This window comes from Zootoca vivipara, chromosome 9, assembly GCF_965207765.1.
Source record: "Zootoca vivipara chromosome 9, rZooViv2.hap1.1, whole genome shotgun sequence".
NCBI classification, from domain to species: domain Eukaryota; kingdom Metazoa; phylum Chordata; class Lepidosauria; order Squamata; family Lacertidae; genus Zootoca; species Zootoca vivipara.
In genome coordinates this window covers 67294305-67304860 of record NC_142592.1, presented here as the reverse complement: position 1 = coordinate 67304860, position 10556 = coordinate 67294305, and the positions used below count along the sequence as shown (strand labels likewise).

General features: G+C 46.7%; 2 protein-coding genes across 2 annotated transcripts; both read left to right on the top strand.

Moving 5' to 3' along the window:
* The first annotated feature begins 3382 nt into the window (after positions 1-3382).
* On the top strand, positions 3383-9367 carry LOC118091534 (neo-calmodulin). The gene is made up of 2 exons (XM_088651762.1): positions 3383-3919; positions 9140-9367. The coding sequence occupies exon 1, from the start codon at positions 3461-3463 to the stop codon at positions 3908-3910; it is 450 nt and encodes a 149-aa protein (XP_088507888.1). The 5' UTR covers positions 3383-3460; the 3' UTR covers positions 3911-3919; positions 9140-9367.
* On the top strand, positions 6780-7052 carry LOC148684680 (calmodulin, striated muscle-like). The gene has a single exon (XM_088651915.1). The coding sequence runs from the start codon at positions 6780-6782 to the stop codon at positions 7050-7052; it is 273 nt and encodes a 90-aa protein (XP_088508041.1).
* Positions 9368-10556: the final 1189 nt, after the last annotated feature.

Genomic DNA, 10556 nt, shown 5'->3' with positions numbered 1-10556 from the left:
CTGAGCACTAACTGGAGTCAGTTGGGAAAGCAGAAGAGGCCACACATTTTCCTCTCCTCCTGATGACCTATTTATTCAGCATTCAACCTGGTTTTCTCACCCTCTGTTTCAGAGTATCTGAAGAAGTGTGCATGCACACGAAACCTAAGACAAACTTAGTTGGTTTCTAAGGTGCTACTGGAAGGAATTTTTTTATTTTGTTTCGACTACACCAGACCAACAAGGCTACCTACCTGTAACTACACATATAATAGCCACCAACATCTTGAGTCCCAAAACTGGGACACATGTCTTCCAGCCTGTGCTCTTGCCCGAATATGGGACCTTGTGCAAGATCATGAGATCCAAAAGACATGGTTCCCCTACCCCCCCCCCCCCCCCCGGCCAGAGGCCATGCTCACATGGCACCCAAAAGCATTTACAATCTGGAAGGTGCGCAGAAGAAAGAAACCAAGATAATCCAGGGTCTGGAAACCAAATCTGCTGAGGAATGGTTGAAGGAGCTGGGTAGGTATGGGAAGGTGTTGTTGTTTAGTCGTTTAGTTGTGTCCGACTCTTCGTGACCCCATGGACCAGAGCACGCCAGGCACTCCTGTCTTGCACTGCCTCCCGCAGTTTGGTCAAACTCATGTTCGTAGCTTCAAGAACACTGTCCAACCATCTCGTCCTCTGTCGTCCCCTTCTCCTAGTGCCCTCCATCTTTCCCAACATCAGGGTCTTTTCCAGGGAGTCTTCTCTTCTCATGAGGTGGCCAAAGTATTGGAGCCTGAGCTTCACGATCTGTCCTTCCAGGGAGCACTCAGGGCTGATTTCCTTCAGAATGGAGAGGTTTGATCTTCTTGCAGTCCATTTTATCATATGTGGAGGGATTGCAAGATTATTTTAAAAAATTGGGAAATGATATACAATGAATTGGGGGGAAAATGTTTAAAATAACATTCGTTAAAAAAAACAGAAGCTTTTTTGTTGGGTATTTTGAGACAAGAGCTGCTGAAAGAAAAACGGACATTATTTATGTATGCTACAACAGCAGCATGAATGTTAATAGCACAAAACTGGAAGACCGGAGAAGAACCATCCAAAGAACAAGGGCAAGAAAAGTTGATGAACTATGCAGAGTTAGCAAGTTGCGTGAAAAGGACAATAGCGACTTTGAAAAAGAAAGGGAACCCTTTACAACATATTTGCAGAAACAGCAACAAAAACATGGACTCACTGGCAGGATTTAAATAAACATTTACAATTTTATTTACAGAGAACAAGAAATGTAACAATGGGAAAACACAGTAGCTTATATAAACACAAGATTGTACCATTTGATGTAACAAATCAGAAATGGAGGCTGAGGGAAGTCAACAGGGAGGGGGGAAATTGGAAAATGAATGTTTAGTCATGATGATGGCTATTTGTTGCAAGAAATAAAATCAATAAGAATTATTTAATAATAATAAAAGGAGCTGGGTATGTTTAGCCTGGAAAAGAGGGGACTGAGAGGAGATAGGATGTTGTTGTTGTTGTTTAGTCGTTTAGTCGTGTCCGACTCTTCGTGACCCCATGGACCATAGCACACCAGGCACTCCTGTCTTCCACTGCCTCCCACAGTTTGGTCAGACTCATGTTCGTAGCTTCGAGAACACTGTCCAACCATCTCGTCCTCTGTCGTCCCCTTCTCCTAGTGCCCTCCATCTTTCCCAACATCAGGGTCTTTTCCAAGGATTCTTCTCTTCTCATGAGGTGGCCAAAGTATTGGAGCCTCAGCTTCACGATCTGTCCTTCCAGTGAGCACTCAGGGCTGATTTCCTTCAGAATGGATAGGTTTGATCTTCTTGCAGTCCATGGGAGATAGGATAGCCATTTTCAAATATTTCAAGGGGTGTCATATGGAAGAGGGAGCAAGCTTGTTTTCTCCTGCTCTGGAGGGCAGGACTCGAACCAACGGCTTCAAAATACAAGAAAGGAGATTCCGACAAAACATCAGGAAGAACTTTCCTGACAGGAAGAGCTGTTTGAGGGGGGAATGGTCTCCCTTGTGAGATTGTGGCCTCTCCTTCCTTGGAGGTTTATAAGAAGAGGTTGGGAGGCCCTCTGTCACGGATGCTTTAGTTGAGATTCCTGCATTGCAGGGGCTTGGAATAGATGGCCCTCAAGGGCCGTTCCAACTCTACAATTCTCTGATCCTAGGAACTATGGGCCAGTCACAGTAACTAACTGGTGCTTTTAGCTCAAAGGAGTCCCTCTCAGCCCTTCCTGTAGATGTCAGTGGGATAAGATAAGATAAGATATCTTTATTGTCATTGTCCCCTTGCAGGAACAACGAAATTACTCGGTTGCTACATCCACTCAGATAAAGCATTCCGCATAATCCAAAATTACAAAACCTAATTAAAAACAGTAAATATAATACAAATAACAAGTAAAATAAGATGACTTCAAAGTCCAGGCTTTCCATTTAAGGCCAAAATCGCTCTAGAGAAGAAACTGTTCCTGAGACGGCTCGTTCTTGCCTGCATAGTTCTATATCTCCATCCCGATGGCAGGAGCTCAAAGAAATGGTGACCAGGGTGCGTTGGATCTCTTGATATGTCTCGTGCTTTTCTATGGCACCTGGTGGTATAGATTTGTTCTAAGGTGGAGAGTGAGCAGCCAATAATGCTCTCTGCTGTTTTAATAATTCTACACAGCCCTGCTCTGTCCTGAGAAGTACAGCTTCCGTACCACACACATAAACCATACGTAAGAACACTCTGTATGGCGCAGTGATAGAAGGCAAGCAGCAGCTTTTGTGGAAGATGGTTTTCCCTTAAAATTCTCAAAAAAAAAAATACAGTCTCTGCTGTGCCTTCTTCACAAGCCCGCTTGTATTAACACTCCAGGACAGATCTTCCTGTAACTCAATACCTAGAAATCTAAACGTTGTTACCCTCTCCACACAAATTCCGTCAATCAAAAGTTGCTGGACCTCGTTCTTCTGTTTCCTAAAGTCCACCACAATCTCCTTTCTTTTCTTTGTATTTATGAGCAAGTTATTAACTCTGCACCACTCTGTCAGCCGCTCCACCTCATCTCTATAGTCCGTTTCACCCTCCTTATCAGAGATGAGCCCGATCACGGTTGTGTCATCTGCAAATTTGACAACCCTATTTCTAGGATTTGAACCTGAGACCTTCTACTTGCTAGGCAGATGCTTTTCTCACGGAGCTACGGCCCCTCCCTGAGGAGCGCCCTCCATCTCTGGCATCAGACCACGCCTGGTGAGTCTATCTTGCCAGCAAGTTCCTCCAGAAAGGAGCAGGATCCAAAGCCAGGCCTTAGGCCACGAATGAGGGTGTGGGTTGACGTCACTCTACGCCCCTGCACCATGCTAGATTTTCCTGTTTTGGCAGGGATTGCAACCGAGTGCTTCTCTTGCCGAGAGCGAGAGAGAGAGAGGCTGCTCGCTGCGAGATTGGAGGCAAGCAGCATGGCTCAGCGACTCACCGAGGAGCAGATCACCGAGTACAAAGAGGCCTTCTCGCTCTTTGACAAAGATGGCGACGGGGCCATCACCACCAAGGAGCTGGGCACCGTCATGCGCTCCCTGGGCCACAACCCCACCGAAGCCGAGCTGCAGAGCATAATCGACAAGGTGGACGCCAACGGCAGCGGCACGGTGGACTTCGCCGAGTTCCTCTCGCTGATGGCCAAGCAGTCGAGGGATTCCGACAGCGAGGAGGAGATCCGGGAAGCTTTCCGGGTCTTCGACAAGGACGGGAACGGCTACATCAGCACGGCGGAGCTGCGGCACGTCATGACCAACCTGGGGGAGAAGCTGACGGACGAAGAAGTGGATGAGATGATCAAGGAGGCCGATGTGGACGGGGACGGCAGAGTCAACTACGAAGAGTTCGTCCGGGTGATGATGGAGAAGTGAAGGCCCTAGGTAACAAACCGTTGCAATTTTCACGGCGGTACATTGCTTTGCGGTGGGGTGCAGGAGGCAGTTCCCTGCCCCAAGGTGCCTACAGTCCCAAAACTCAACTGGAGAGAGAACGAAGGGAAAGGAGGGATACAGGTGAAACTTGGGAAATTAGAATATCATCAAAAAGTGCATTTATTTCAGTAATGCAACTTAAAAGGTGAAACCAATATATGAGATAGATGCATGATATGCAAAGCAAGATGTGTCAAGCCTTTATTTGTTGTAATTGTAATTATTTGCCGTTAGGCGGGTCAATTATAAATGGAATGTAATTAACGAAATGTAATAGTGATGTTTATTTTTGTAACTATTTGTTTTATTTGTTTACCGCTCCATTGGGATGGTAAACGGCGTTTCTGTGCACTGCTCTGGTTCTCCAGAAGCGGCTTTGTCATGCTGGCCACATGACCTGGAAGCTGTACGCCAGCTCCCTTGGCCAGTAAAACGAGATGAGCGCCGCAACCCCAGAGTCGTCCCCGACTGGACCTAATGGTCAGGGGTTCCTTTACCTTTACCTATTTGTTTTATTACTGTCAAATTTCCAAAAGAAAGCATTTGTAAAAATTAAAATTAAAATAAATAATAACACGTTGCATTACTGAAATAAATGCACTTTTTGAGGATATTCTAATTTTCCGAGTTTCACCTGTAGGAGAGGCGATACAGGGGTGGGCATGAGCAGGTATTGCCACAGGCCTGTAGACTTTGCTGTGGCCAATGATGACTACTAATTCACGGAGCTCCTTGTTTAATTCACAGGGAGCTCTGTAGAGCTCCACAAATTGCACTTTCCCTTCGTAGTCATTCGCTTATGTTCTCTGCTCTCACTTTTTCTTTCGCCTGGCCAGAAGCCTTTCTTCCTGGGAAATTGGTGGTGTAGCAGGCAGGAGAAATTTGACAAATTAAACTGGGCAAAGGGCAGCCTGCCCTCTGTTTCTCTGCAACCCTGCAAATTCGAGAGGCTTCTCAAACTGCTGGAAGCAGCAAGCAGTTCTTCTAAATGCCAGTTCCTGGAAACCACAGGAGGGGAGAGGGCTCTTTTATTTATATTAATTTTAATTATTTATATTAATTTTAATTAATTTTAATTATTTTAATTATTTAAATTAATTTAAATTAATTTTATTTTATTTTTGAATCGGTTTTATTAAGTTTTTTGGGAAAAGAACACAAAGTTTATGATCAAATCTCTTTTTGTCGAAACGTAAAACCTAATCTAAGCAAAAACACAAACCAAAGAGAGAGAGAGAGAGAGAAAATAGGGAAATAGAGGAAGGAGAAAAGAAAAAAAGAAAAAAAAGGGAAAGCAAGAGGAAAAAAGAGAAAAAGAGAACTCCTATCTAAGTTGCATTCAGGGCAGAGCCACTTAAATGAATGGGCCAAAGTTAGCTGTTATGTACTAAGCTTGGATCCTAGAACAATAGGCAAGTAGGATCCTAGAATGCAGCAACTGATTGCCTTGCAGGAGAAGACCAATCAGGCTCCAGGAAGAAGTTAAGCAGCCTATTAGGCTGGTGGGATCATAGAATGCAACAACTGATTGGCCTGCAGGCAAAGACCAATCAGGCTCCAGGAGGGAAGCAGAATCAGCCAATCGGACGGGACTCATTGTGTAAATAATGTATATAAAAGCCTGAGGTTTGGGGGGCATTTCATTCACAGTGTTACAAGCTGCAATACAGAGCATGAAGCCACTGCAGGACTCTGAGTATATTTCATTAGCCTTGGGAAACATAGAATTGTAGAGTTGGGCGGGACCCCAAGGGCTGTTCTAGTCCAGCCCCCTGCAATGCAGGAATCAAAGAATTTCAACAGGGCAAATCTGAGCAGGGCAAACTGAGGATACCAACTTATGTCCTAGTTGCTCATTCACTTACTTCCGGAGAGCTGTTGCACTCATGTGCCTTTTGTGGGCTTCCCAGAAACATCTGGCTGGCCGCTGGAGGAACCGGGTGCTGGACTAGAAGGGCCACCGGCCTGATCCTGCTCCAGGCATCCTCTGATGCTCTCATCTTCCGAAATCAGGGCAAAGCCCAGTGTAGTGAAATACAGTGGTACCTCTACTTATGAATTTAATACGTTCCGAATGCATATTTGTAAGTCGAAAAAAATTGTAAGTCGAATCCCATAAGAATGCATTGGGAGAAAAAATTCGTAAGTCGAAGCAACCCTATCTAAAAATTTGTAAGTAGAAAAAATCCTATCTAAACTGCATCCAAGATGGCGGACAGAGCTCCATTCGTAAGTAGAAAGATTCGTAAGTAGAGTTATTCGTAAGTAGAGGTACCACTGTATGGAAACAACCAGGGTGGCAACTTAAGTTGACAGAATTTGCAAAAACAACAACAACAACAACACACACACACACACACACTCAACTAGGGACATCTTAGGGCTTCATCCTGATGTCACAAAACCGGACGGATAATGCTATGAAAGTTGCGCTGTGCGAGAGCTCCACCCAATTCGCATTCCTGATGTTGCAGAGATGTAGGATGTCGATGGCAGGGCACCAACTGCTTCTGCCAAGCCTATAAGAGGCTTCTGCCAAGCCTCACTGGGGCAAAGCTGTTCCTTTGACTGGTTTCACCACAAACAAGTAGATCCCTCTCCAGGCCAGGGTGTGGACCGAAGCAATCCGTCCCTTCATCTCCTCCTTCCGGCAGACGCTAGATTTTCCCATTTCAGCAGGGATAATGAGCGAGTAATTTCCTGGAGACGAGAGAGAGAGAGAGAGAGAGAGAGAGAGAGAGAGAGAGAGAGAGAGAGAGAGAGAGAGAGAAACGAGCAGAGGCTGTGCTGGGCAGAAGACGGACACGCCATGGCTTACCGATTCACAGAAGCAGAACTCAGCGTGGTCAAAGAGGCCTTCACACATTTCGACACAGACGGCGATGGGGTGATCACCTCGTCGGAGCTGGGAGAGGTCATGCGCTCCCTTGAGCACGTGCTGGTCAGCCTGAGGGAGAGGTTCACTGACGAGAAGGTGGAGGAGATGATGAAACAGGTGGATGCCAACTCGGATGGGAAAGTCACCTACGAGGAGTTTGAGAAGCTGATGGTGGCCAGAGACCCCCGAGGCCCTCCATTCTAGGTACAGGTTAACAAACTCACATTAAATGTTGCAGGAGAGTTCTCTGCCCTGAGGAGCTTCCAGTTGAAGAGTTTGGCAGCGACGCGTGGATGAAGGAAGATGGGAGATGTGGCCAAGGGCAGGGAGCCCATGGTCAGGGCAGGAATTCGATTCAATTCATACCTATCTTTTAAATTTGTGCTTCCCTGAATTTTGCATTCTGCTTGTCCCCCCCCCCAAAAAAAAACCAAATGATGTGATCTCGTGGAAATGACAAGATGCAAAGACGCATTTTATTACGAGAAGATGCTTAGCAAAAAATGTATATATTAGGCATATATCTGTCAGAACTTTAGCATGGGTTTCTCCCAGGGAAAAATGTGGAAATACGGAGAAAGGAAAACGAAGAGAAAATAAAGTAGATGTTTATGCCCATTCCTGCCATATCTCCCATTTTGGGATGAAGATTGGGCAGAATCAGAAATGTGCAAGAAGCTGGCCTTCTCTCTTCCTTCCTTCTTTCCTTTCCCTAATCCTCAGTTCTCAAACCACCTTTTGTTTCAAGATATTTGAGATGCACAGAATAGCTTTTAAAGAACAACCAAAACTGAGGGTGCTCTCATGCTCAGAAATGTATGTGATGTGACTAACTTTGGCCCATGAATTTTGATGCACCTACTTTGAGTAGCGCTTGGCTGGCGACAATCCGAAACACACAGTTTTTCAGGGCTCTGAGTTTGGCCAGACCAGGAGGTTTGGGGAGAGGGGAGAGGTTTAACCCCTCCCATGCCATTTCCCTGATGTAAATATCAGAGGCACAGACACAAATATTGAAGGTCAACTAAAAAAAACGGCAAAAATAAATAAATCTTATTTTCTTTGTTCATTTTATTTCATAAGATTTATACATGGTAAGAAACAACCGGTAAAGGTAAAACAGGAAAATCAAGGAAAATTTACAATAGTAGTTTAAAACCTACAAGAAGTTAAAATGCTAAGACAGGTTAGAATTCACATCAACTTTCTATGAATCTGGGGAGGCTCGTCTAAACAAGGATGTTTTTAGCAGGCGCCGAAAAGAGTACAGTGAAGGTACCTATCAATAGGCAGGGAGTTCCAAAGTGTAGGTGCTGCCACGCTGAATTAGCGAGTTATTACAAATGTGGAGCAGGTCTTATAATTCCACCAATCAAAGCGTTTGAATGGGCTCATGTGGGGCAAGGTGATCTCATAGAATCGTAGAGCTTCAAGGGACCCCAAGGGTCCTCTAGTCCAACCCCCTGCAATGCAGGAATCTCAGCTAATGCATCTTGTAGCTGAAGAGGTCCCAAGTTGTTAATAGGCAGCCTTACCCTGGTTGGGCTTGATGGGAGTTGGAGTCCTAAGGACCTGCGTGAGCAATGCTCATCAGTAGTATCCTTTTCATAGGATGGGAACAACAGAACAGGTGAGGGTTAATGGTACAGTATGGCCACCGGACATGGATGCTTCAGTTGAGATTCTTGCATTGCAGGGGGTTGGACTAGAGGACCCTTGGGAGTCCCTTCCAACTCTATGATTCCTTAAATGGCTCAGAACCGCAATACTTCAAGGACCGCCTCTTTCCATAGGAACCTACCCAGACCCTGAGATCATCTCCTGAGGCCCTTCTTCGTGTGCCTCCTCCTCGAGAGGTCCGGAGGGTGGCAACACGAGAACAGGGCCTTTTCTGCAGTGGCTCCCCGTCTCTGGAATGCTCTCTCCAGGGAAGCTCACCTGGCGCCTTCATAATACCCATTTAAGCGCCAGACAAAAACGTTCGTTTTTAACCAGGCCTTTTTAACCAAGCCCTTGGCTGATCTGATTTACATCCTATGTGTTTTGGGGGGGGACGGGGGGCTATTGGGTTGTTATTTTTATTTTTATTAGGTATTTTGTGGTTTTATATATTGATTTTATTCTGTGAACCGCCCCGAGACCCCTGGGTATAGGGCGGTACTGTATTCAATTAATAATAATAATAATAATAATAATAATAATAATAATAATAACCCCAAGCGGGTCGACGAATGGTCCTTACCATATTCTCTATTTTACCATTTCTTTCTTCCCCTCTTTTCTCTTTGCAGCGGAGCTGAGACTTTACCCGCTGGCTGAAATTTGCAGAGAAATGCTGTGCGTCTCGCCACCATCCCCGTTGACACTTAAGACCCCAAACTGCAAAGGAATACTCTCAAGCGGCTTCCTCTTCACAGCCAGGTTGAAGGAGACACACCCGAGAAAAAGATCTGGGGCAGATGCTTCTCGTTGACGGTGCTGTCTCAGGCCCCAGGGGAAAATAAATTCATGGTACTCTTTTCAGTTGTGGAGTCTATTATTTGACAGACCTGGCTCACGGGAGAACACCTGGCAGTTCCATCTCTGGGCACAATCCCCTGGGAGGTTCTCCCATTCAGTTCAGGGGAGCTTGTGCAGTAGACCTTCCCAGGGTTGGGTCACATGCCTTTGTAAGCCGGGGCGAGCAGGTTTTGAGTTTCATCCACCCTTGCTATTGGGTTGGCCCTTTTGCTGGAAGGTCTACCTACCCATTCCGGTCCAAACTTTCGTCATAGACAATTCATAGGCAATTTTTTTCCAGTGAAACTTAGGGCATGGACCCGTCTCAACCAGGGAGAATCATTATTATGATTTATTAAATTTTTATACTGCCCTACATCTGAAGATCACAGGATGGTTTAGAACAGGGGTCCCCAGACTTACCGCGCGGCGGGCCGGTGCCCGCCGCGCCGACCGCGCGGTGGGCCGGAGGGTAGGGGAGTATGCGCGCAGCGGGCCGGAGGGCGGGGGAGTGCGCGCCCGTGCGCATGCGCACACGCACACGGGCGGGGAAAAAATAGCAGAAAATCGCTTGTGCGCATGCGTATGGGCCTCCCCCGACCCGGAAGTGCACCAGAAATGACCTCTTCCGGGTCGGGAGAGGCCCATACGCATGCGCACAAAGGATTTTCGGTGATTTTTTGCTGATTTTTTAGATCGTCGCTGCGCCGCGCGCCGTGAGAGCGGGCGGCGGCAGCGGGCGGCGGGGGTCGTCGCGGGCCGGATTGGAAGGCCGATTGGGCCGCATCCGGCCCAGGGGCCGTAGTTTGGGGACCCCTGGTTTAGAATATAAAAACACAAAAATACATACCATAAAGGTAAAGGACCCCTGACAGTTAAGTCCAGTCGCAGGCGCCCCTGGGGTTGCGGTGTTCATCTTGCTTTACTAGCCGAGGGAGCCGGCGTTTGTGCACATGATCATTCCTGGGTCATGTGGCCAGCATGATTAAGCGGCTTTTGGCGCAATGGAACGCCGAAAGCAGAGCAGTGCATGGAAACGGCTTTTAGCTTCCTGCCGGAGCGGTACCTATTTATCTACTTGCACTTTTGGGCGTGCTTTCGAACTGCTAGGTTGGCAGGAGCTGGGACAAAGCAACGGGAGCTCACCCCGTCGTGGGGATTCGAACTGCCGACCTTCTGATCGGCAAGCCCAAGAGACTCAGTGGTTTA